This window comes from Somniosus microcephalus, chromosome 2 (genome assembly GCF_052327205.1).
Source record: "Somniosus microcephalus isolate GS21.2 chromosome 2, FLI_Smic_1.0, whole genome shotgun sequence".
Classification (NCBI taxonomy): Eukaryota; Metazoa; Chordata; class Chondrichthyes; order Squaliformes; family Somniosidae; genus Somniosus; species Somniosus microcephalus.
This window is the reverse complement of record NC_140988.1, coordinates 79,162,416-79,190,191: the sequence shown is the minus strand read 5'-3', so window position 1 is coordinate 79,190,191 and position 27,776 is coordinate 79,162,416. Positions and strand designations below refer to the sequence as shown.

The 27,776-nt window shown below is 48.8% G+C and overlaps 1 protein-coding gene across 1 annotated transcript in view; it reads right to left on the bottom strand.

Moving 5' to 3' along the window:
* Positions 1–27,776, bottom strand: part of rxfp1 (relaxin family peptide receptor 1) — a 182,136-nt gene that overhangs the window by 91,230 nt on the left and 63,130 nt on the right. The window contains exons 5-6 of the mRNA XM_085963923.1: positions 23,117–23,222; positions 22,962–23,033 (exon numbers count right to left, since the gene is read on the bottom strand). Of these exons, the coding sequence (XP_085820049.1) occupies positions 22,962–23,033; positions 23,117–23,222 (178 nt within the window). The remainder of the gene's footprint in view (positions 1–22,961; positions 23,034–23,116; positions 23,223–27,776) is intronic.

Sequence of the window (27,776 nt, the reverse complement as noted above, 5' to 3'; positions counted from 1 at the left end):
CCATTCATGTTCTTTGAATGGCAGAAGCCATTCCCTCAGAGGGGGCCTAGAAGCGACTTGCTGTAAGCCGCTGATGGACGGCCCTTGCATTTTGTGCCTACCTCCCGTCTTGGTGCTGCTGCTCCTCCTCCTCCTCCTCCTCCTCCTCCTCTGCTGGTGTTCCAATGTCTGGTGGCATTGGCAGAGTCCTGAGGATTGCCAGGTTATGCAGCATGCAGCACACAACAACGAAGTGGGAGACTCGCTCAGGTGAGTACTGAAGGGCTCCTCCGGAATGGTCCAGACAGCGGAACCGTTGCTTGAGCACGCCGACTGTGTGCTCAATGATGTTCCTGGTAGCTTGATGGCTCTCATTGTATCGTTCTTCAGCAGGGGTGCTGGACGAACGGAGTGGGGTCATCAGCCAAGTGCACAGAGGATAGCCCTTGTCCCTGAGAAGCCAGCCTCCTGGGTGAGCCAGGGCCTCAAAGGTCTGCCACGGAAGTCTGGCGCAGGATGAAGGCGTCGTGGCTGCTGCCTGGAAAGCGGGCATTGACAGCGAGTATCAGCTGTCTGTGGTCACAGAAGGGCACACAGTTTGTTAAATAAAGAAGTGTCTTTATTCAGAATGTGTATGTTTGCTCTTTGAACTAACTGGATGTTCAACGAATGGAAGCCCTTTTGGTTGCGGAAATCCTCGGCATTCTCTTGCGGCGCCTGCAAAGCCACATGCGTGCAGTCAATGGCGCCCTGGACCATGGGGAAGCCCGCTATTCTTGCAAAGCCCATTGCGCGCTCTTGCTGCTTGTCCGGGGTCATGGGGAAGGAGATGTACTGTCGTCTCCTTTTAAAGAGGGCATTCGTGACTTGGCGGATGCAGCAATGCACCGCGAACTGGAAGATAGTGGCAATGTCCCCAGTAGCGGATTGAAAGGAGCCGGTGGCATAGAAGTTGAGAGCCACGGTTACCTTCACTGCCACCGATAGAGACGTCCTGCTCCTCAGTTGAGGCTGCAGATCTGGCTGAAGCAGGTGGCAGAGCTCAGTGGCCACCTCCTTGCTGAATCACAGCCTCCGAAAACACTGCTCTTCAGACATATTGATGTATGAGAACTGTTGGCGGAAAACCCTGGGTGCGTACGGTCTCGTGTGCCAACGCCTGTTGGCCCTCCTCCATCTGGCCATGATTGGCTCTCTCTGCGTCTCTATGCCCTCTCAATGTAATGGAGAAGCCCGACGTTCCCATCCATTGCAGCCCCCATAGTATGTGGCCACTCAAAGTTATGCCAGTGAAAAAGCAAAGCAACTACAAAGTTCTGGTCAGAAGCCAAAAGTACCTCAGCGTACGCTGACTCAATGCAAAAATCTCTCTCTCTTTGTCTCTCTGCAAATCTCTCTCTCTCTCTCTCTCTCTCTCAGAAGGAGTGGTCCAAAAATGGTTACCACAAAGAAGCCAGGAACAGCCCCCTATAAATAGCACCCCCCCAGCCCCACAGTGACTGGGAACTGTTCCAGTCAACCTGTCGTTGGGAGCGGCAGGCGGAAAGTAGGGGGATGCCACTGAATTTCCAGTCCGGGGCGCCCCAAGGGCGTTGCACTCTGAAATGACGTCAGGATTTGCGTGCGCAGCTGAGCGGGCGTTGTGGTCTAGCGCCGCCGCTAAATGTCCGCTCAATTTTGCGAGAGGCGCAGGTATCGCCACGCCCGGGCGCTAGCTGGCTCGCGCCCCACTTATCGCCCTCTTAAGGCAATAACGGGTGGCACAACCAACTGAATTTCTCCCCCAAAGAGCTCCAACAAACCAATGGTATTTGTGGATTCACTGAACAATATATTTATTTTGCAAAGTCATTTGTATTTTCCCTCTTCCTTTACTTGACCCCATAGTCCTGCTTAGAGGACAGAGAGGTACCTTGCTCCCTGATCTCCGCTAATCCTGCTCTGTAACCGGCTGCTTGGAGGGGCGTGAGTTTGAATCAGGTTGACCGTTTCCGCTTCCCTCCCGCTGTTCCTGTGGAAGCAGGATCAGCCTCATCTTTGCTTTTCTCTTTGACAGGGTGGCTGAGATGAAGAACTCATTCTTGGAGAATTGCAGGCATTAACCTCCTCCTGCATGATGTAGCATGTTGCAGGTGAACCCTCTGCACAAATGCCCTCAAAACAATGCATTTCTTTCAGTAACAAATTGGTGCCGATATGTACCTGGATCCTTTTGTGATTTGCCAAGATACTCCCACTAATATCAACAGAGCTTTCAGAGATTTGAACAAATGAATTGAAAGTTAAATAATTAACTCCTATGTATTGCTGATTCCAGCTAAATGCATACACAGGATCCCATGCACCCAATCACTTTTCATTCAATCCTATTTGCTAATCTAAGGCAACAACAGCAACAACTTGCATTTATATAGCCCCTTCAGGTTTGCCACCTCTGGTTGGAATTATTCCTGGAGATTCGGTCGCATGACATTCGGTCGCATGACATCCATTGCAGTCTGCAAATGTTATTATATTTACTTGGCCTGCTTGGTATCATAGAATCATAGAATGGTTATAGCACACAAGAAGGCCATTCGGCCCGTCAAACCCGTGCCAGCTCTCTGCAAGAGCACCTCAGCTAGTCCTACTCCCCCCGCCCTTTCCCCGTAGCCCTGCAATTTTTTTTCTTTCAGGTACTTATCCAATTCCCTTTTGAAAGCCGTGATTGAGTCTGCCTCCACCACCCTTTCAGGCAGTGCATTCCAGATCCTAACCACTCGTTGCGTAAAAATGTTTTTTCTTATGTCGCCTTTGGTTCTTTTGCCAATCACCTTAAATCTGTGTTCTCTGGTTCTCGACCCCTCTGTCAATGGGAACAGTTTATCTCTATCTACTCTGTCCAGACCCCTCATGATTTTGAACACCTCTGTCAAATTTTATCTCAATCTTCTCTGCTCTAAGGAGAACAATCCCAGCTTCTCCAGTCTATCCACGTAACTGAAGTCCCTCATCCCTGGAATCATTCTCGTAAATCTTTTCTGCGCCCTCTCTAAGGCCTTCACATCCCTCCTAAAGTGCGGTGCCCAGAACTGGACACAATACTCCAGTTGAGGCCGAACCAGTGTTTTATACAGATTCATCATAATTTCCACGCTTTTGTACTTTATACTTCTATTCATGAAGCCCAGGTTCCCGTAAGCTTTTTTAACTGCTTTCTCAACCTGCCCTGCCACCTTCAATGATTTGTGCACATACACCCCTAGGTCTCTCGGTTCCTGCACCCCCTTTAGGATTGTACCCTTTAGTTTATATTTCCTCTCCTCGTTCTTTCTACCAAAATGTATCACTTCGCATTTTTCTGCATTAAATTTCATCTGCCACGTGTCCGCCCATTCCACCAGCCTGTCTATGTCCTCTTGAAGTCTATCACTATACAGGAAACTTCGCGATATCCGGCACCGACGGGACCGGCGTGATGCCGATCTATGAAAACTTCTGGACAGACCAGCGCTAATGTTGAAGGATACGGGGATCTGACAACAAACACCGTTGCTTAGCAACAGCTTGTAAACAGTCGGCCCGTACCTTGGAAGCATCTCTGTAGCTTAGCAACAGCTTCAGAGAGGCTTTCCAGAGACTGACTGTTTAAAAAAATGCTAGAAGAAAAAAAAAGAAAAAAAACCTAACAAAACGGCTGCTGATTTCTGCCGTTAGATCGAGGTTTCCGGCAATACAACCTCCGGATAAACCAAAGTCTCCTGTACTTCCAAGTTTTGTGTCATCTGCAAATTTTGAAATTGAGCCCTGGACACCCACATCCAAGTCATTAATCAAGAAAAGCAGTGGTGTTAGAACTGACCCCTGGGGAACACCGCTGTATACCTTCCTCCAGTCCGAAAAACAACCATTCACCACTACGCTCTGTTTCCTGTAACTTAGCCAATTTCGTATCCATGCAGCCAATGTACTTTTATTCTATGGGCTTCAACTTTGCTGACAAGCCTATTATGTGGCACTTTGTCAAATGCCTTTTGGGAATCCATGTACACTACGTCAACCGCATTGCCCTCATCAAATCTCTCTGTTACCTCATCAAAAAACTCAATCAAGTTGGTTAAACAAGATTTGCCTTTAACAAATCCGTGCTGGCTTTCCTTAATTAATCCACACTTGTCCAAGTGACTGTTAATTTTGTCCCTGATTATTGTTTCTAAAAGCTTCCCCACTACCGAGGTTAAACTGACTGGCCTACAGTTCCTGGGTTTAACTTTACACCCTTTTTTGAACATTTACAATTCTCCACTCCTCTGGCACCACCCCTGTTTCTAATGAGGATAGAAAGATTGTGGCCAGTACCTCCGCGATTTAATCCTTCACTTCTCTCAGCATCCTAGGATGCATCCCATCCGGTCCTGGTGACTTATCTACTTTAAGTACAGCCAGCCTTTCCAGTACCTTGTCTTTATCAATTCTTATCCCATCCAGTATCTCCTCTACCTCATCCTTCACTATGTCTGTGGCAGCATCTTCTTCCTTGGTGAAGACAGATGCAAAGTACTCATTTAGTACCTCAGCCATACCCTCTGCCTCCATGCGTAGGTCTCCTTTTTGGTCCTTAATCGGCCCCACCCCGCCTCTTACTACCCGTTTACTATTTATATGCCTATAGAAAACTTTTGGGTTACCTGTTCTGTTATCTGCCATTCTATTCTCATACACTCTCTTTGCCCCTCTTATTTTCTTTTTCACTTCTCCTTTGAACTTTCTATATTTAGCCTGATTCTCAGATGTATTCTCCACCTGACATCTGTCATATGTGTTCTTTTTCTGCTTCATCTTACTCTCTACCTCTTTTGTCATCCAGGGAGCTCTGACTTTAGTTGACCTAATTTCCCCCTAGTGGGAATGTACCTCGACTGTACCCAAACTATGTCCTCTTTAAAGGCAGCCCATTGTTCCACTATAGTTTTGTCTGCCAATCTTTCATTCCAAAATACCCAGGCCAGATCCGTTCTCATCCCACTGAAACTGTCCTTCCTCCAATTAAGTATTTACTCTAGATTGCTCCCTGTCCTTTCCATAGCTAATCTAAACCTTATGGTACTATGATCACTGTTCCCTAAGTGTTCACCTACTGACACTTGCTCCACTTGACTTACCTCATTCCCCAGAACCAGATCCAGCAATGCCTCCTTCCTTGTTGGGCTGGAAACGTACTGGTCAAGAAAGTTCTCCTGAACACACTTCAGAAATTCTTCCCCCTCGCTGCACTTTATGCTATTACTATCCCAGTCTGTATTAGGATAGTTGAAGTCCCCCATTATCACTACTCTATGGTTCTTGCATCTCTCTGTAATTTCTCTGCAAATTGCTCCTCCATATTTTTCCCACTAGTTGGTGGCCTATAGAATACACCTAGTAGTATAATAGCACCTCTATTATTTGTTAACTCTAGCCATATAGATTCTGTCCTTGACTCCTCCAGAACATCCTCTCTCCAGCATTGCAACATTCTCCTTAACCTATACTGCCAGGCCACCTCCTATCTTTCCTTCCCTATCTTTCCTGAACACCCTATATCAAGGAATATTTAAATCCCAATCCTGCCCTTTTTTTGAGCCAGGTCTCCGTCATTGCCATGACATCATATTCCCATGTGGCTATTTGTGCCTGCAGCTTACCAACCTTGTTTACTATGCTTCGTGCATTCACATACATACACTGCAAACCTATCTTAGACCATCCTGTGTTCTCTTAGTCTGACCCCACCTAATACCTTACTATTTCTTACTTTAGTGCTATCCGTCTCTCCCAAACCTTTGTGCCCATTGTTTTTCCTTTCTAATGCTACATCCTGGTGCCCAACCCCCTGCCGATTTAGTTTAAACTCTCCCCAACAGCATTAGCAAACCTCCCCGTGAGGATATTGGTACCAGCTCTGTTGAGGTGCAACCCATCTGGTCCGTACAGGTCCCACCTCCCCCAGAACCGGCCCCAGTGCCCCAGGAATCTGAAGCCATCTGCACCATCTCTCCAGCCACACATTCATCTGCTCTATCCTCCTATTTCTACACTCACTCGCGTGTGGCACCGGGAGTAATCCAGAGATTACTACCTTTGAGGTCCTGCTTTTTAATCTCTTTCCTAGCTCCCTAAAATCTGCCTGCTGGACCCCATCCCTCTTTCTACCTATGTCGTTGGTACCAATATAGACCACAACCTTTGGCTGTTCACCCTCCCCCCTCAGAATGCTCTGCAGCTGCTCAATGACATCCTTAACCCTGGCACTAGGGAGGCAACATACCATCCTGGAGTCAGATCTGTGGTCGCAGAAATACCTGTTGCTCTACTAACTATCGAATCCCCTACCACTATTGCTTTCCCTAACTTCCTCCTGTACAGCTGAGCCACCGGTGGTGCTGTAGACTTGGCTTTGGCTGTACTCCCCAGAAGAACGGCCTCAAACTCAGGACATTACAGATTTCTCATACAAGTCTAGCAGGGTTGGAAATTCTAAACAGTGCAGTTTAGTGCTGTTCATTCATCAGTGCTGGGATTATACCAAGACAGTAATTGCCAAATAAGTTTTTGCCCCAGCCTTGATGCATGCACAGCATTAAACTAGTTTATTTAGAATTATTGCAACACTGAACAGATGTCAGCTCTCAAGAGACTTAATCTACTTTATTTGACCCTAGGCTTTTCAAAACATCAAAAAAAGGTCAGTCACAGAACAGCAGATCACCAGCCTCTCTGGCCTTGGACCCCAGCAATTTCCATTGCAAGGAAAAAGCCGGCATCAAACACTGAAGTTTCTAATCTTAATTAAGTAGTAAACCGAAACTGTGCACTGCATAAAGTAGCAAATGCACTAAACAACTTCTGCACATGGATAAACATTGAGGGTGAGTATGTTTTTAAGAAACTTGTAATTTTCCAAACTGTGTTCACTTATACAACTAGCAAAATACTCTTAATGGGGAAGATTAGTTATGGAACATACCAATCCCAGGCTGGCTAGAAGACAGCAGGAGAATTTCTGCATTGAAATCAAGCAAGCAAGGCAGGCTGCTGCAGGCACAGCGAATTTCCTCATGGCTGGTATCGCCCCACTGCCGTAACTTTATAGGAAGTGAGGCAAGCCGCTCTCTGGCGAACTTAAGGGAGGTGGAGGCAGGACCAGCAACCAGCCATGAGGGATGGGAATCACTTAATCCAGCTTCATCGTGTTGTGTGGCACTACCACTGTGCTAAATGGGATAGATTCAGAACAGATCTAGCAGCTCAAAACTGGGCACCCATGAGGCGCTGTGGGCCATCAGCAGCAGCAGAATTGTATTCCCATCTGTAACTTCTGGAGAAGAACTTGGAGTGGGAGATGGAGGGTCCAGTTGTCATGATCCACGTAGGAACCAACGACATAGGTAGAACTATGAATGAGGTTCTGCTGAGAGAGTTTGAGGAGCTCGGGTCGAAAATAAAACACAGAACCTCACAGGTAATAATCTCTGGATTGTTCCTGAGTCACATGCAAATTGGCATAGGGACAAACAGGTTAGAAGGTTAAATATGTGGCTGAAAGAGTGGTGTGGGATTCATGGGGCACTGGCACCAGTACTGGGGAAAGAGAGAGCTGCTCCATTGGGATGATCTCCACTCCACTCCACAGGACCAAAATCGAATAACTAGGGCGGTAAATAGTGCTTTAAACTAATGAAGGATGGGGGTGGGAGGATTCAGGAAAGGGTAAATTCAAAAGCAGTAATATAAAAGGTCAAGGCTGTAGAGCAGAGTAGCGATTTGGGTAAAAATAAACAAAGTGTGTCAGAGAGGGACAGAGAGCTTAACAAAAGTAATAGGGCATCAGTGACTAAGGTGCCATCAGGGAAAAATAGAAAAAAGTTAAAGCTAAAGGCACTATATCTGAATGTGCGAAGTATTCGCAAGAAAACAGATGAATTAATAGCACAGATAGAAATAAATGGGTTTGATTTAATAGCCATTACGGAGACGTGGTTGCAGAGTGATCAATGTTGGGAACTAACTATTCCGGGATACTAGACTTTTAGAAGAGATGGGCAAAATGGAAAAGGAGGAGGGGTAGGCTTGATAATAAAGGATGGGATAAAGACAGTAGAGAAAAAGGATCTTAGCTTGGAAAATCAAGATGTAGAATCAGTTTGGGTGGAGCTAAGAAAGAACAAGGGGCAGAAAATATTGGCGGGAGTAGTTTATAGGTCCCATAAAGGTAGTTGTCGAGTATAAATCAGGAAATTAGAGGTGCATGTAACAAGCGTAATACAGTAACCATGGGGAACTTTAATCTTCAGATAGACTGGGCAAACCAAATTTGCAGTAATAGTGTAGAGGGCGAGTTCATGGAATGCATTCAAGATATATTTCTAGATCAGCATGTCAAGGAACCAAATAGGGGACAGGCTATTTTAGATCTAGTATTGTGCAATGAGACAGGGCTAATTAATAACCTTGTAGTAAAGAAGCCTCTGGGGAAGAGTGATCATAATATGATAGAATTTTATATTGAGTTTGAGAGTGATTTAGTTAAGTACGAAACTAGGGTCTGAAATCTGAACAAAGCAAACTTCGTAGGTATGAGGGGCGAGTTGGCTAAGGTAGATTGGGAAACGAGATTAAAAGATGTGATGGTAGATAAGCAATGACAAACATTTAAAGATTTAATTCATAAATCGCAACAAATATACATTCACTTACGGGATAAAACCCTATGGGAAAAGTGGTCCAACTGTGACTAATGAGAAGTTAAAAGATAGTATTAGACTGATTCCTGGGATGATGGGATTGTCCTATCAGGAGAGATTGAATAGACTAGGCCTATATTCTCTAGAGTTTAGAAGAATGAGCGGTGATCTCCTTAAAGCATATAAAATTCTTAAAGGGCTTGACAAGGTAGATGCTGGGAGGATGCTTCCCCTGGCTGGGGCGTTTAGAACTCAGGGTCACAGTCTCAGATTAAGGGGTGGGCCATTTAGGACTGAGCTGAGGAGAAATTTCTTCACTCAAAGGGTTGCGAATCTTTGGAATTCTTTACCCCAGAGAGCTGTGGATGCGCAGTCGTCAAGTATATTCAAGACAGAGATCGATAGATATTTGGATACTAAGGGAATCAAGGGATACGGGGATAGTGCGGGAAGGTGGAGTTGAGGTAGAAGATCAGCCATGATCTTATTGAATGGTGGAGCGGGTTCAAAGGGCCGAATGGCCTACTCCTACTCCTATTTCTGATGTTCTTATGTAACCTCATGGCCTGGCATATCCCTCACTCTATCATTACTATCAAACCAAGCAACCAACCCTGACTCAATGAAGTGTGTAGAAGAGCATGCCAGGAGCAACACCAGGCATACCTAAAAATGGTGTGGCAACCTGTTGAAGCTACACCAGGATTACATGCATGCTAAACGGAGGAAGCAGCATGCTATAGACAGGTCTAGGCGATCCCACAACCAACAGATCAGGTTAAATCTCTGCCGTCCTGCCACATCAAGTCGTGAATGGTGGTGGGCAATTAAACAAATAACGGGAGGAGGAAGCTCCATGAACATACCCATCATCAATGATGGCGGAGCCCAGTATGCGAGTGCAAAAGACAAGGCTAAAGCGATCACAACCATCTTCAGTCAGAAATGCCGAGTGGATGATCCATCTTATGCCTCATCCTGAGAACCCCGCCATCACAGATGTCATTCTTTAGTCAATTCGACTCACTCCACGTGATATCAAGAAATGGCTGAACACACTGGATACAGCAAAGGCTATGGGCCCAGACAACATCTTGGCTGTTGTGCTGAAGGCTTGTGCTGCAGAACTAGCTGCGCCTCTAGCCAAGCTGTTCCAGTACAGCTACAACACTGGCACCTACCCAACAATGTGGAAAACTGCCTAGGTATGTCCTGTCCACAAAAAGCTAGATAAATCCAATCCGGCCAATTATCGCCCCATCGGGTCTACTCTCAATCATCAGCAAAGTGATGGAAGGTGTCAACGATAGTGCTATCAAGCGGCACTTACAAATAACCTGCTCACTGATGCCCAGTTTAGGTTCCGCCAAGATTACTCGGCTCCCGACCTCATTACAGCCTTGGTCCAAACATGGACAAAGGAGCTGAAGTCCAGAGGTGAGGTGAGAGTGACTGCCCTTGACATCAAGGCAGCATTTGACCAAGTGTGGCACCAAGGACCCCTCGTAAAATTGAAATCAATGGGGATAGGGGGAATCCTCTTCACTGGCTGGAGTCATACCTAGCATAAAGGTTGTGGTTGTTGGAGGCCAATCATCACTGCCCCAGGACAATGCTGCAGGAGTTCCTCAGGGCAGTGTCATAGAATCATAGAAAGTTACAGCACGGAAGGAAGCCATTTCGGCCCATCGTGTCTGCACCGGCCAACAAAGAGCTATCCAGCCTAATCCCTCTTCCCAGCTCTTGGTCCATAGCCCTGCAGGTTAGAGCATCCCAAGTTTTCATCCAAGTACTTTTTAAATGTGGTTAGGGCTCCTGCCTCAACCACCCTTTCAGGCAGTGAGTTCCAGACCCCCACAACCCTCTGGGTGAAGAAATTTCTCCTCAAATCCCCTCTAAACCTTCCACCAATTACTTTAAATCTGTGTCCCCTGGTTTTTGTCCCCTCTGCTAAGGGAAAAGGTCCTTCCTATCCACTTTATCTATGCCCCTCATAATTTCATACACCTCAATAAGGTCTCCCCTCAGCCTCCTCTGTTCCAAGGAAAACAGCTATGAGGAAAGACTGGATAGGCTGGGTCTAAGATTCTCTACTCCCGGCAACATCCTTGTAAATCTCCTCTGTACCCTCTCTAGTGCAATCACATCTTTCCTGTAATGTGGTGACCAGAACTGCACGCAGTACTCTAGCTGAGGCCTAACTAGTGTTTTATACAGTGGAATCATAACCCCCCTGCACTTGTATTCTATACCATGGCTAATAAAGGCAAGAATTCCGTATGTCTTCTTCACCACCTTATCTACCTGGCCTGCTACCTTCAGGGATCTGTGGACATGCACTCCAAGGTCCCTTTGTTCCTCTACACTACTCAGTGTCCTACCATTTAATGTGTATTCCCTTTCCTTGTTAGCTCTCCCCAAATGCATTACCTCACACTTCTCCGGATTGAATTCGATTTGCCACTGTTCTGCCCAGCTGACCAATTTATTATCTCCTGCAGTCTACAGTTTCCTTCTTCAGTATCAACCACACAGCCGATTTTAGTATCATCTGTAAACTTCTTAATCATACCCCCTATATTCAAGTCTAGATCATTGACATATACCACAAAAAGCAAGGGACCTAGTACTTGGCCCGACCTAGTCCTAGGCCAACCATCTTCAGCTGCTTCATTAATGTCCTTCCTCCCATCATAAGGTCAGAAGTGGGGATGCACAGTGTTCCGTTCCATTCGTAATTCCTCAGATAATGAAGCAGTCCATGCCCACATGCAGCAAGACCTGGACAACATTCAGGCTTGGGCTGATAAGTGACAAGTAACATTCATGCCATACAAGTGCCAGGCAATGACAATCTCCAACAAAAGAGATTTTAACCACCTCCCCTTGACATTCAATGGCATTATCATAATTGAATCACCCACCATCAACATCCTGGGGGGTCACTATTGACCAGAAACTTAACTGGACCAGCCACATAAATACTGTGGCTACAAAAACAGGTCAGAGCTTGGGTATTCTGAGGTGAATTTCTCACCTCCCTAAAGCCTTTCTATCACCTACGAGGCACAAGTCAGGAGTGTGATGAAATGCTCTCCACTTGCTTGGATGAGGGCAGCTCCAACAACACCCAAGAAGTTCGACACCCTCCAGAACAATGGAGCCCGCTTGATTGGCACCCCATCCACCACCCTAAACATTCACTCCCTCCACCACTGGCGCACCGTGGCTGCAGTGTGTACCATCTACAAGATGCTCTGAAGCAACTTGCCAAGGCTTCTTCGACAGCACCTCCCAAACCCGCGACCTCTACCACCTAGAAGGACGAGGGCAGCAAGCACATGGGAACACCATCACCTCCAAGTCACACACCATCCTGACTTGAAATATATTGCCATTCCTTCATCGTCACCGGGTTAAAATCCTGGAACTCCCTAACAGTACTGTGATAGTACCGTCACCACACAGACTGCAGCAGTTCATCAAGGCAGTTCACCATCACCTTCTCAAGGGCAATTAGGGATGGGCAATAAATGCTGGCCTTGCCAGTGACACCCACATCCCATGAATGAAAATAAAAGAGAAGGGGGCCAAGGTTAGATCCTTGGAGTACTGTGAGGACAGGAAGAAAAACCATTGCTGGAGCCGCTCTGACTGTGATTGGCTAGGCATGAGTTCAACCAAGTGAGGGCAGTCCCACCGAGTTGGATAACGTAGGAAAGGCATTGGAAGAGTATGGTGTGGTCAATCATGTCAATGGCTGCAGAGACGTTGAGGAGGATGATAATGCACCAGTCACCGTCACAGAGGATGACATTTCTGACTTTGATTAGGGCTGTTTCAGTGCCATAGCAGTCGTGGAGTCCTGATTGAAAAGATTCAAACATGGAGTAGCAGGAAAGAGGGACATGAATTTGGGAGGTGACAATAAGTTCTCGGGATTCAGAGGATGGGAAAGTTGGAAATGGGCCAGCAGTTTGGAAGGACAGTGGGGCCGAGGGTAGATTTTTTGAGAAGGGCGTGATCATGGTGGTTTTGACAGTAAAGCAAACAGTACCTAAGGAGAAGGGAAGTTGGGTGCTCAGCAGTTTAATGGGAATGGGGTTAAGGGAAGAGGAGGTGGACCTCATGGACAAGTTGAGCTTGAAGAAGGCATGAGGTAAGAAATGACCAGAGCTAGGGTGAAAGGAGTCTGTGGGCAGAATTGGTTTGGCGTGCAAGGGGAGCAGGGGGGGCGGTGGGGGGTGGGGGTGGGAAGCAGCAAAGCCAGTTGAACAGATAGACTTAATCTTAGTGACAAAGAAGTCCATGAGCTCCTCAAACTTGTTGTCGGAGGTGAGGGTGGTGGGAGTAAGGGAGACGGGTTTAAAGAGACGATTGGCAGCTATAAGTAACTTCAGGGAGAGTTTTTTCTATGGGCGTATACATTAAAAAGTGGGATTGGAAGGGAATGGGGATGTGGGTGGAGAGAGATACCAGGAAGTGGTTGAAGATGACCTTGTCTGTGATCGATGCCATAGGAGTAGAGAGGCCACATAAGATGGAAAGGTCGAAGGGCTGGTCGTCAATATGGATAGTAGAGTTTATATGGAGGGAGAGGTTTAGAGACACAGGATGGTAGTGAAATCAGAAAAGAGCGGAAAAGATGAGTTGAGATGGAAGTTGAAGTCACCAAGGATGAGGAGCTGCTCAGTGCAGAGGCAAATTAAATTAAAAATGTTCTTCTGTTTGCTGTGCTTTTCTCTCCTCTAATTTCACTGTCCCCTCATTTGGGCGCACTGACTGGTGCTGGGAATGGTTCCACAGACATTTGCTGAACATCAGTATCTCACTGAAATGGTCAGTCTTCGTTGATGTTCTGAAATCATGCCATAGGATATTAGTAGACAAATGCTTAACATGCAATTGAAATTACTCTCCAGTATTTTATCATAGACGTTAACCCGTTTATTTTAATAATGCTAAAACAGTGAAGAGCGAAATTTCAGACAAACCCGTTAAGTGTTTGCTATTATCCTACGGCTAATTTCAGGGCGCAATTGTCAGTAGACTATTCAACTGTGATGGACATCATGGTGGGGAGCCTGATCCTGTCCACACAGAGAGCTCACACAAGCACACTTTCTACACAGGCCACTAGATAGCAGTCAGGGCCAGGGACCCTGGTTGATTTGCCAGTCTCCAACCTTTCTCAAGTCAGTCCACATTGGGCAGTGCATTTAACAAAGGAGACCTTGGGTGAGGCATTTACTGATTTTTAATACTTAGTAAACTATATATTCAATCCACTGGCAACTTTCACCCCAAGGCAGCAGAACCGTTTAAAAGTCTTTTATTTAGATCAAATTACTGAATTTTTAAATGAACTGTGCTGCACCCATACAGTTATTGACGACTTCCAGCCACAGTTTATAGAATGAGCCTTAAATTTCCTCGTAATTTCTGCCGCTGTAACTTCACCGGAAGTTCGGTGGATACCCCACTGAAGTGTGTAAACAGGATTTCTACCACACTTCCGGTGAAGTTATGGTGGCGCAGCAGCAGAAAGTCTGAGCAAATTCAGGGCTTGGCAAACTAATGATGTGTTGTGCATGGTTTAACTGTACTCTTTAAAAAAAATTAATTCTCAGAATGTGGGTGTCGCTAGCAAGGCCGGCATTTATTGTGGTGAAGGTACTTCCAGGAGTTCCAGGATTTTGAGCTAGCAATGATGAAGGAATGGCGATATAGTGAGGATGGTGTGTGACTTCGAGTGTACAGCAGTCCTAAACAAATAGGTTCCTGTTATTTTCATTCAGTTTTCAAATGTTCATCTTGAGTTGCAGCAGAATCTTGCATTACTTTAGAAATGTTCCCATGATAACCCCACAACCACTTGGGATGGTGGAATGAGGTCACTTCACATCTGTATTAAATTAGTCTGCTGCTAAGTGTACTTCTACTTCTTTTGATATTTGTTCACAATTTAATCCTCTGAGCAGCAAGTGAGTCCTGTTTTTGACATGATGTTCACATAATAGGGGTCATTTTAACTTTTTTCAACAGTGTAAACAAGGCGATATCGGATTGGCTGCCCGCTATACACCCCTACTGATTTTAGTTTCCATGGAAACAAATAACATGGTGTATAACAGCCAGCCGATCTGATTTCGTCCTGTTGACACTATCGGCAAAAGTTAAAATTACCCCCAGTAGGTCGAACCAGCTGCATCTATAAGGGGGCCACACAAATTTTACTAATTTCAACTTTTCATTGGCTCAAAACTACATGAATCCTTTTTGAAAAAAAAAATGACATTACCTCCAAAATGGGCAATGGCAATAGAGAAACAGAAAAGTAAATGTAAGTAAAAGATTTTAAACTAAAAAAGCGAAATAGGCATACAATAGAGATAGAATATGTGAAAAAAAAGTTAAAACCAAAAACAGAGAAGGAAGAAGAGAAAAAGGTGGGGGGGGGGGCGGAAACGGATGACAAGGCATGAGTAGTGTTCACTTTTTTATACAGTTGTGATGTAGAGACCTAATTTAGTTGTTTAGGATTAATATTAAGCCTAGGTGGCATCATAGCCAAGCCTGATACTGTTTTCACCAGACACTCTCTTCCAGCAAGGTATAAGGAGTGGGAACCGTGGTTGATTTTTTTCCTTCTGAATGTAGGCGGGCTGAGTCCCACTGAGTACCAATCGTTGCTTCGGCTGAGGTCAGTTAACTTCGCATAGACCGGAAATTGAACCTGGGATTTTGCTGGTCTGCATGGTTCAACTTTTCACTGAACAAACTTGCCGAGAGGGGTAGCGAACTGACCTAATTCAAGTCCGTTTGGGTTGGAAATTCAATTCAATGTTCCTCCAATCCAAATTAGTCAAATTTAGAAAAATCAAAGTTGATCCAAAATTCGACAATTTGGATGATTTCTAACTAGAGAAAAAAAACGTTGGTGTTCACCATCAGATTCAATGGTTCCTCATTCTCATTCTGAGAGGCGAATTTAACCATTACGATTGCAATACTGTGAAATCCTTCATTGCTACAGGAGGTTGAAGTAAATAGTTGAAGACACCAGGGGTATGTTTAACCCCCAAAAACGGGTGGGTTTGGGTGGGGTCAGATGTAAAAATTTTAAAAATCTCAAACCCAGCATCAACCTTCCGGGTTTAACGGAGGCGAGACAGGAGGCAGACGACCAACCCACTCCCAGGAGGCGGGTTGTCCATTTAAATATTTAATAATGAGGTTGTGTGCCTCACATTTAACTTCTCTTACAGGTTTAGCCCCGGCCTGCTGGGTTTCCCAGGCCTTTGAAAACCCAACAGTTCAACGGAGGTGAGGACAATTTTGGGGAAAAGGTAAGTGCCTTTACAGCACTGCTTGTGGGCCAGGAAGAACAGGAGTGATTTCTCTCAGCCCACCAAGCTACCTGCTTCCCTGTCATCGGATTCCCCTGCCCAATCCAAAGACCACGCGCCCCCCCTGCACCCCCCCACCCCGAGGTTGGGGATTAGTCACCCCCCGAGATCGGATCCCCCCCCCCGGGGTTGGGATCAGCCCCACCCTCCCAACGACACAAAGCTGGGTGGGAGGGTATGCTGTGAGGAGGATGTCGTGAAACTCCAGTACGATTTGGACAGGTTGGGTGATTGGGCAGAAACATAGCAAATGCACTATAATGTGGATAAATGTGAGGTTATCCACTTTGGTGGCAAAAACAGGACGGCAGATTATTTTTTGAATGGCAATAGATTGGGAGAAGGGGAAGTGCAAAGAGACCTGGGTGTTCTTGTGCACCAGTCGCTGAAGGTAAGCATGCAGGTGCAGCAGTCGGTTAAGAAGGCAAATGGTATGTTGGCCTTCGTAGCAAGAGGGTTCGAGTACAGGAACAAGGATGTCTTGCTGCAGTTGTACAGGGCCTTGGTGAGACCGCACCTTGAGTATTGTGTGCAGTTTTGGTCGCCTTATCTGAGGAAGGACGTTCTTGTCATGGAAGGAGTGCAGCGAAGATTCACCAGGCTGATACCTGGGATGGCAGGAATGACGTAAGAGGAGAGATTGTGTCGATTGGGCTTATACTCACTGGAGTTTAGAAGGTTGAGAGGGGGTCTCATCGAAACCTATAAAATTCTGTCAGGCCTGGACAGACTAGATGCAGGAAGGATGTTTCTGATGGCCGGGGAGTCCAGAACCAGGGGTCATAGTCTCTATTGTATTTTATTTAATTAATTTTGTAAATATCAATCAATTGTTTATTTATAGTTTTTAATTGAGGTAAACTAGGTAATAACCTTGTTTAATTTACTAAATTTATTAAAATAAGTTTAGTTAGTTATAAATTTAGTTATATGCTATAGGGGGAAAAATTCAGTGTCACCCTGTTTGGGGTGCGATTATCGGCCGTGTGCAAAGTTTAGCGCCTGGCGCTAATTATCGCCTCCGACGGCAAACTTGGCTTTTTATCACCCCTGGAGGTGATTGGAGAGCTAAATCAGGCGTTACACACCTCTCTTAAGGCGCAAAGGCCAAGGAGTGAGGCGCTAGCTCAGAGCGCGGGCGCAGCGCAGGTGATGTCAGTTAGCGATGGAACACAGACACACCGGCGCCGGACAGTTCTTAAAGGGAAGGGTCGATCTTACTCTCCAGCCACACCCTGCTCATTGCAGCCTTGAATATCGGCTTGGAGAGACCTGTGCCTAAATCTTGCAGCCAAGGACTATGGAGAGGGCCAGGGAGGGAGCACAGCGCTTCAGCGAGCGGGCCTTGGAGGCTCTGGTTGGCACGGTGGAGCGCAGAAGATCAATACTGTACCCAGAGAGTGGCAGGAGGCCTTTGCTGTGCGATTACAGAAGAGTGTGGAGGGAGGTAGCACAGAGCATCTCCTCCAGGAGCATGGTGCCCAGGACCCATATACAATGTAGAAAAAAGTTCAACGACCTCACTCGGGTCGTCAGGGTGAGTGGCTTTTTTTCAATACCTCTCCATCCCTCCATCGCAACCTCACTCTATGGCCAGATGGTCTTAAAACCCAATGCCCAACACTCATCCAACACCTATGGCCCTCTCATGAAACACACACGCACATTCCACACTTTGCATACAGTAAGGGCTATTCACCTATGGGAGGCACATCAGGCAAGACCATGGCTGTATATTTACTCAGATGCCATCCTTTTTCTTGCAGGCCAAGCTATCTCATAATAGGAGACAGCAGCAACGGATGGGTGGAGGGCGGCTTCAGCTGCAACCCCTCAGCGATCTTGAGGAGCGTGTCCACAGGATTGTGGCAAGCCAGGTGATCGGTCCCATTGCCACTGGAGAGGCTGACCCCGTTCTGGACAGCGATGGTAAGGTCATCACCTTTTTGTCCTCTCTCCTTCCACTTGTCCCTCAGAACACCAGATTTTGACACTTTCAATCCAACTTACTAAATTGCTGCACTCATTCCTCCCTTACTGCCACCCTGTCCTCACGCTAAAGCCACTCTCATACCTCCATGCTTTCAGATGGTGATTCACTAACTGAGGAGACGGGCCCTCAAGCTGCCAGTGGGAGTGAAGCTGCAGGCGAGGAGGAAGATGAAGCCGGAGCATCAGCGCCACCCTCTCCCGAGGTAGCCCATGCCCACACTGGGAACACGCCTTCCCTGGAGGGGAGCAGGGGGGGAAGGATCTGATGAGGGTGAAGCGCCAGGACCCAGCGGGCTGCAGCAACGCGATGGGGGTAGGGAAGCTCGGAGGCCTTCTCCCCGGGGGGAGAGTATGCCAGTGAGTCCTACTGCACTGGATGCAGAGGAGGAGCGGCTGACCACTGAAATGAGCACCCAGGTGGTGGACATGCACACTGAGCTCATGGGTGCAGTGGGAAGGGTGCCCGAATGCATTGAATCACTGGCAAGGAGTGTGGAGCACTTCACTGTAGCACAGGCGGATGCCGTGCAAATGTTGAGTGCTGCAATTCAGTCACTGGCTGCCATGACCCCATCTCTGACTGCTCTCATGCAGACTCAGATTGAGGCCACGCGAGCACTGACTGCTGCCATCCTCGCTGGTTCGGACACATTTCCCCGGGGCTCTCACCATGCCGCAGCAGGCCAGCAATCTGTGCACCAGCAGATTGCTCTGGATGCTGAAGTGCTGCCCCGTGGGAGTGCCAGTGTGTCGGTCGAGCAGGGAGTTGCTGTCCTCTCTCAAGATGACAGCATTCCTGCTGCCAGCACTGTCACTTCTCCACAGTACTTGCCACCGCCTGTAGGACAGACTGCTGCCGCCCATGCAGAGTTGGTGCAGTCTGCAGCCGGCCCCTCCAGTCCCAGAGCTGGTCGAGGCTGTCCTTCAAGGGCATCTGCAGTCTCAGTTTCTGACAATCAGCAGCCTTCCACCAGCCTTGCTGCAGCCACTGGGGTCTCATTACGGAGGAGTAGTAGGGTGGGAAGGGGGGAAGTGCGCAAGGGAAGGAGATCACTCTCGAAGGACAGGTAGGAGGTGTGACTAAATGTTGGGTCACTTTTTTATTAAAGGCCGAGGTTCGTGGTCAAACTTTTGTTTAGTGTTTTGGACATGCCCCGGAAATTCGGGTCCCAACGCGTGAGTACACACTGGGTACTCACGCGTCTGCCCAACGAAAGTGCCGGTTTCGTGCATGCACTGCGCATGTGTGGGAAACCGGCACTTCCGTTCCCCTGAAAGAAGGGGTTGAGAGGTGGAACGCATGCGCAGGAGAGGCTGCGCGTGCGCATCGAACTTACGTTTTTTTTCCAGGTTTTTCCAGGAGGGTAAGTCTCCAGCAGTTACACTTTTAAAAAGCAGGTGCAAGGCTTGTTTTTAACAAGGTAAGTGGTGAATTAATTAAAATTAAAACATTTTTTCCACAGGTTTATTATTTTTCAATACTTTAAAGAAAGGTAAGTTTATTTTTAGCCCCGTTAGAAAATGTAATTAATTTTTTCAAAAATTTAAATTATTGTTTAAAATAGTTATTTCATGTAATTTAGTTATTTTAAAAATGTGATTTAAAAAAAATATATTTGAAGTTTTAGTGATGTTTTGGGGTTTATAGTATTTATAGGTTTGACAGCTCTTCCTGTCAAACTTATGAATGAAGCATTCCCTGCTACCATTGGCTCTCCATGGCCCATGTGATCCCAGGGGACGCATCGAACTAACTGCGCCCCTGGGATATGCAAGCACTGTGCGCCGGCAGTTGGAGCAGGCCCAGGATCGGAATCCCACGCGGGCCCACAGCTCAACGGCCGGCGCGCTAGGTAAGTGACCCTAATTTCTGGGCCATTACCTCCAGGTTGTGAGAACCAGTTATGTTAATAACTTTTTTTTTGTGTTTCTTTCTATTAGTTCATCATGAGGAAATGACACACAGAGTTTGTAAAATAAATAAGTTTTTGTATTCAAAATGTACATGTTTGGTCTTTGCAATCATTGCTGCCTTGGCCGGCTAAGGGGTTGCGGGTTGGTTTCATTCGTGTTGTTCTCAATGGCAGAAGCCATTTCCTCAGCAGGGGCCTAGAAGCAGCTTGCTATCAGCCATTGACGGACAGCCCTTCCAGTTTCTACATTGTGGGCCTCCCTCCCGCCTTGGTGCTGCTGATGATCATCCTCCTCCTCTTCTTCCTCCTCCTCTGGTGGTGCTCCAAGGCCTGGTGGCATTGGCTGGGCCCTGAGGATTGCCAGGTTATGCAGCATGCAGCACACAACAACGAAGTGGGAGACTCACTCAGGCGAGTACTGCAGGGCTCCTCCAGAATGGGCCAGACAGCGGAACCGTTGTTTGAGCACGCCGATTGTGTGCTCAACGATGTTCCTGGTAGCTTGCTGGCTCTCGTTGTACCGCAGCTCAGCAGGGGTGTTGGGCATACGGAGCGGCGTCATCAGCCAGGTGCACAGTGGATATCCCTTGTCCCCGAGAAGCCAACCACCTGGGTGATGCGGTGCCTGGAAAAGTTCTGCCACAGTATTCTGGCGCAGGATGTATGCATCGTGGCTGCTGCCAGGATAACAGGCATTGACAGCGAGTATCAGCTGTCTGTGGTCACAGACCAACTGCACATTTAAGGAATGGAATCCCTTTCAGTTGCGGAAATCCTCTGCATTCTCATGCGAAGCATGCAAAGCCACATGTGTGCAGTCAATGGCTCCCTGCACGAAGGGGAAGCCCGCTATCCTCGCAAAGCCCATAGCGCGTTCATGCTGCTTGTCCGGGGTCATGGGGAAAGAGATGTACTCTCGTCTCCTTTTATAGAGGGCATTTGTGACATAGAAACATAGAAACAAAGAAGATAGGAGCAGGAGTAGGCCATTCGGCCCCTCGAGCCTGCTCCGCCATTCAATGCGATCATGGCTGACCTTCCAAATTCAGTACCCGGTCCCTGCTTTCTCCCCATACCCCTTGATCCCTTTAGCCTTGAGAAATATATCCAACTCCTTCTTCAATATATTTAATGAATTGGCCTCTACTGCCTTCTGTGGTAGAGAATTCCACAGGTTCACCACTCTCTGGGTGAAGAAATTCCTCCTCATTTCTGTCCTAAATGGCCTACCCCTTATCCTTAGACTGTGACCCCTGGTTCTGGACTCCCCGACCATCGGGAACATCCTTCCAGCATCTAGTCTGTCTAGTCCTGTTAGAATTTTATAAGTTTCGATGAGATCCCCTCTCATTCTTCTAAACTCCAGCGAGTACAAGCACAATCGATCCAATCTCTCCTCATACGTCATTCCTGCCATCCCAGGTATCAGCCTGAATCTTCGCTGAACTCCTTCCATGGCAAGAACATCCTTCCTCAGATAAGGCGACCAAAACTGCACACAATACTCAAGATGTGGTCTCACCAAGGCCCTGTACAACTGCAGCAAGACATCCTTGTTCCTGTACTCAAACCCTCTCGCTATGAAGGCCAACATACCATTTGCCTTCTTAACCGCCTGCTGCACCTGTATGCTTACCTTCAGCGACTGGTGCACAAGGGCACGCAGGTCTCGTTGCACTTCCCCTTCTCCCAATCTATTGCCATTCAGATAATAATCTGCCTTCCTGTTTTTGCTCCCAAAGTGGATAACCAAAGTGACCTGACGGAGGCAGCAATGGACCGCGAACTGGGAGATATTGGTGATGTCCCCAGTAGCTGATTGAAATGAGCCGGTGACATAAAAGTTGAGAGCCACTGTTATCTTCACTGCCACCGACAGAGACGTCCTGCTCCTCAGTTGAGGCTGCAGATCTGGCTGCAGCAGGCGGCAGAGCTCAGTGACCACCTCCTTGCTGAAGCGCAGCCTTCACAAACACTGCTCCTCAGGCATATTAATGTATGAGAATTGCTGGCGAAATACCCTGGGAGGGTAAGGCCTCCTGTACAGAGGCCTGTTGGCTCTCCTCCGTCTGGCCACGATTGCCACTCTCTCTCTGTGTCTCTGTGGCCTCCGAATCTGCTGGCGCAGGACGACACCCCCAATTAGTGCAGCCCCCATAGTCTCTTGGCAATCAAAGTAATGAAGGTCAAAAACCAATGTACCTGCAAAGTTATGGTCAGAAGCCAAAACTACTTCACACAGCGTTGACTCAATGCAGAAGTCACTCTTTCTCTCTCTCAAAATCTCTCTCTCTCTCTCAGAATGAGTGTTGCAAAAATGTCTACCACACAAAAAGCCAGGAAGAGGCCCCCTTTAAATAGCACCCCCCCAGCCCCACAGCGACTGGGAAGCGTTCCAGTCTACCTGTCGTTGGTTGTGCTAGGCGGAAAGGAGGGGGGCGCCACTCAATTTTCATTCTGGGGCGCCACAAGGGCGTTGCACGCTCGAATGATGTCAAGATCTGTGTGCACAGGAGATCGGGCGGTATTGTTTAGCACCGCCGCAAAATGTCCGGTCAATTCCGCGAGAGGCGCAGATATCGCCGTGCCCGGGCACTAGTTGCTTTGCGCCCCATTAGAGCCCTCTTGAGGTGCTAATGGGAGGCGCAAACCAACTGAATTTTTCCCCCATAGACTCCTAGAGGTTCTGCCCATTCAAGGTTAATGAGTGGAAAATCTAGTCCAAGCATTCATTCTCTTTGATAAAGGTTTGAATGGATAAACTTGAGCAGCATTTATAAACAAAACCTTTTTTTTGTTAAAAACACTCTAAATATAAAGGCAGCTTTTCTTTAAACTTCAAATTCTCTGTTGTCCCCACCAGCACTGAACAAATTCACCATTTGCAAGGAAATAATGATTCCCAATAGTAAGCACAGTCAAAAGATATACAATAGTTTTTAGTTTCAAGCAACATTCACACTTACAGTAGTTGAAGGTCTTGGTATGTGCTGAAACCATCAGCGTAGAGTTTTCTTAGCTTATTGACCTGCAGTCCCCTGAGTTAGATAAAGATGAGGAGATAAGTTAATTGAAGAAACACTGCTTCTCCCCGATATGAGCTGAATGTTCCTATACTTACATTGCTAATAAATTGGAAGAAACCAAAGGGATGGAATGTAATTCAGCACGGCGACATTCGAGTTCCAGACCTCTGCATATACATTTCTCTGAAATATTCCCAAGCACTGTGCAAAAAGAAATGTTATAGCATATTATTCATTTGTGATGAATTGGATTTATTAAAAAGACAAGCAATGCTCCTACATCAAGCAACTATGGGGAGAGCTGCTAAAAAGAGATCATTTCCATATATTTTGCAAACAGAATTTAAAAAAATAATTCAAGTTTTTTTTCTCCCCCCATTTTCTCATTTCCTTTGAACTTCTAGACATGAGAGAGTTGAGTGAATGCTGGCATCGCCTCCTGGATGCTGGAAACCTGGTATGTAACCAATGGTTCAGGATATTGACGGCCAAAAATTTTATGATAAGTTTAAAAGTTTTTAATTCTATTTTCTTGTCCATCCGATATCTAGACGCATCCGATTTTCATATGTGTCCAACAGTTATAAGAATAGACAAAGGGCTAGATTTTCAGTTTAGGCAGTTTTGGGGCGCTAGCTTTAGCGCCCGCCCGAAGTTAGCGCCCGCCCCAAAGTAGCGCCCCGTTGCCGGGAATTCAGTGGCTTCGCCCTAAGAGGTTGGTGGAGCGCTAAAAGAGGCGTTCCACTACTCTCTTTAGGCGCTAAGCCGGCGGTCCAGAGGGATAGCGCCCAGGCGGGGCGCAGCACGGGTGCGGTCATTTTTGCACTGACAGCAGACCCCGTGGTGCCGACCAGCTCTTAAAGGGGGAAGGGACGAATTAGTCTGCTGCCACGCCCTGCACACTGCAGCCTTGCAAAGAGGCCTCAACACTACTGCTCAGCCCCAGGGAGTCATGGCAACGCCAGAGAAGGCCCGTCAGCGTGCCCTGCGCTTCTCAGAGGGTGATCTGGACATCATGCTCACAGCTCTGGAGGTGAGGCGCAAGATCTTGTTTCCAGACAGTGGGAGGAATCCAACCCACCACGACTACACCAAAGCCTGGAAGCAGATCGCCCAGAGGGTGACATTCACCGGCGAGGCCCCCAGGACCCACACACAATGCCGTAAGAAGTACAACGATCTGACCAGGATTGTGAGGGTGAGTAGCCTTTCCAGTCTCCTCCTCATTCTTGCATGTACACCTGACATGATGGGCAAAGGGACCTGAAAGTCCTTTTGGCCAGCCCTCAGCCAGCAGCATTGGGACAGTCATGAGCATCAAATGGCCATTCGGCACTCTACACTTTGGCCAAGCTATTCCACCATGGGAGGCAGTGCACACTACATCAGGGCTTCACTCTGTCCAAGCTATTCCACCATGGGAGGCAGTGCACACTACATCAGGGCTTCACTGCGCCCTTACAGCCCGTCCTTTCTCTTGCAGGCTAAAGTAGCGTTTAATCGCCAGGCCCGTGCCAGGGGTGGCCGCGCCAAGCTGCAGAAGCTCACTCGGCTGGAGGAGCGCGTGTGTGTGCTCATGGGAGCACGTGTGATTGTCCCCACAGCGTGCGGTGTATCCGACCCTCCACTGCCCGGCAATGGTAAGGACCTCGCCTTTTGGCCCTCTCGCGTCGCACTGGCCCATCCGAGCTACCTCCTTTGCCACTGTCCCACCAATGCGCTGAATCCCACCAGTCCTAACTCCCTCGCTGACGCCGTCTCCTCACTCTGAAGCTACTCTTGTGCATTCCTGCTTTCAGCTGGTGACGACCAGGACCCTGAGGCTGCCAGTGACAGCACCTCCAACCAGGAGGAGGAGGAGGAGCAAGCCGGACCTTCGGGGGAACAGTCACGTCCCGCAGGAGAGGAGGAAATGCTCGACACCTCCTCACTGGACGAGTGCCTGGAGGAACTGTCGCAGGGCAATGCAGCTTCTGGGACCAGTGGCGTCCAGCCACCCAGCAGCCGTGCGCGTGGCCCGCGGCCTTCCCCCCAAAGGGGGGAAGGATCAGAGGGGAGTGCTGCTGCTCGGCACACTCGCCGTCACCAACGCGGCAAGGGTCCCCTAGTTCGGCCCCCTCCTCCCCAGCGGGAGAGTCGCGACTCCAGTCCGGACACCTTCACTTCGGAGGAGGTGCGGAAGCTCGATCAGATGGCCGACGACTCGGACCGGCGCCACACGGAGCTCATGAGCGTGGTGGGGCGCATGCCTGAGGCCATCGAGTCGCTGGCGACCAGTGTGCGCGAGTTCGGGGCAGCAACTGCCGCGACTGGCCGCATGCTAACTGATGCCGTCAAGACCCTGGCGGATGTGATGCGCGCGCACACCAGGACCAGAGGGCCACTCACTGCTGCCACACGCGCTGTCTCAGGCAGGCATCGCCAGGGCAGGCGCCGCGCTGGACCATCCCAGCAAGCCGGCCGTCGGCTGATTGCTGCGGATCCTGCAGTGCGGGCCCGGCCGAGTGCCACCGCGCCACAGCACCAGCCAGCGCATCCCAGACGCCAGCTGGCCCACATTGCACCATCCGTCGCCGCCATTCCCCCTCTGGGGCGTCAAGGGCAAGCGGCTGCAGCTGATGGTGGCCAGGCTCAGGCGCGCCACTCAGGAGACGGCCCCTCGAGGCCCAAACGCCGTGTAGGCCGCCCCCCAGCGGCATCTGGCGGAAGGGCATCTGAGCCTCAGGCGCCTTCCCCCAGCCTCGCAGCAGCCACTGGGCAGAGCTTGCGAAGGAGCAGCAGGCAGGGCAGGGGAGGCAAAATGCTGGCCAAGGTCTCGCCCTCGCGGGCCACTCAGTAGAGGGTGTGGCCAGCTTTCCTTTAATATGGCGGTGGCCATCTTTATTTTGCCCATGGTTGTGCTTTTGGAGGGCTTTTTTTTTGCGTTAGGCCGACGTTGAGGCCCGGTTTCAATAAAGGTGGAGTGGCTCCTCCCCAGTTTGTGGGAGTGAGTCGTTTGTTGGGCTTTTTGTGGGGCCCGTTTATTGTTTTTGGGGATTCATGTGGGAAGGGCTTTTCATTTTTGTTTAATAAAAAATTATCTTTATTCATGCAGTCTCCATGGTTGTTCTTCTTAGTGTTTGTTGGCTTCGCCGGCTGAGGGCTTGCGGAGCGGCTGCATTCATCTTCCCTCATGGCCCCTGGCCATTCCCTGACAGGGGGCTTAGAAGTACCGTGTAATAAGGTGGCGTCGTGCGGCCCTTGGCCCTGGTCGCTCCCTCCTGGGAACGTACTCCTGCTCCTCCTCCTCCTCCTCCTCCTCCTCCTCATGCTCCTCCTGCTCCTCCTCCTGAGGTGCTGGTCCAACGTCAGGTGGCAGTGCCTGAGTCCTGCGGATAGCCAGGTTGTGTAGCATGCAGCAAACCACCACAAATTGGGAGACCCGGTCCGGCGAATACTGGAGAGCTCCTCCGGAGCGATCAAGGCAGCGGAACCGCTGCTTGAGGACCCCAATAGTTAGCTCGATGATGTTGCGGGTGGTTTGATGGCTCTCGTTGTAGGCCTCTTCAGCAGCGGTCCTGGGCGCGCGGAGCGGGGTCATGAGCCAGGTGCACAAAGGATAGCCTTTGTCCCCGAGTAGCCATCCTCTTGGGGGAGGCTGTGCCTGGAACATGTCATGCACAGTACTCTGCCGCAGGATAAAGGCATCGTGGCTGCTGCCTGGGAAGCTGGCATTGACTGCCATGATGCGCTGCTTGTGGTCACAGACCAGCTGCACATTCAGAGAATGGTAGCCCTTCCTGTTGCGATACTGCTCGCCATGCTCCAGAGGGGCCCGCAAAGCCACATGCGTACAGTCAATGGCGCCCTGCACCAAGGGGAATTCCCCGAGTCTGGAAAATCCCAATGCGCGCTGATGCTGGCTCTCCAGGGCCATGGGGAAGGAGATGAATTGGCTTCTCCTTCTGAACAGTGCTTCGGTCACCTGGCGGATGCAGCGATGCGCGCCGTACTGGGAGATGTTTGCTATGTCCCCAGCAGCGTATTGGAAGGAGCCGGTGGCATAGAAGTTCAATGCCACTGTCACCTTCACTTCCACCGACAGAGACGTCCTGCACCTGAGCTTTGGCCGCAGATCTCGGCGAAGCAGGTGGCAGATCTCTGCAATCACCCCCTTCCGGAATCGGAGCCTTTTAACACATCGCGCGGCACTCATGTTTAGGTAGGAGCGCTGCTGGCGGTATAGCCTGACTGGGTAAGGCCTACGTGGCCGACGCCTGTAGCCCCCTCTGCCTCTAGCCAGGGCTGCCCCTCTCACAATACGTCTGCGAGCCCTACGGACATGGAGCTGCAGCTCCGCGTTGGCACCCCATGCAACCCCCATCAAATCCTGGCAAACACTCTAATTTCCAAATGGCCACTTGCAGCGCTGTTGCCTGAGTCCAAAAATACCTGGCTCTTGCTGCTTGAAACCAGTTAGCTATCCTCCTTGTTGTGTCTCCAGAAATGCGTTGCACAAGACTGTTTTCTGAAATAATGGATGGCCTTTATACTGGAGAGGACGTTCCCTTTAATTAGCGCCCCCCGGGGCCCGCGCTGGTTGTGTTGCGTTCCTTTTTCCAAACGCTCCGGCCGCCCGCCGCACAATGGGGCGGTCCGACTGAAGTTTGCAATCGGGGCGGCCAAAGGGCGTTGCACGAGGATGTGACGTCATTTTCTGCGCGCGCATCCGGGCGGGCGCTAAACTTTGCGCCGGCGCTAACGGGCAACTTAATT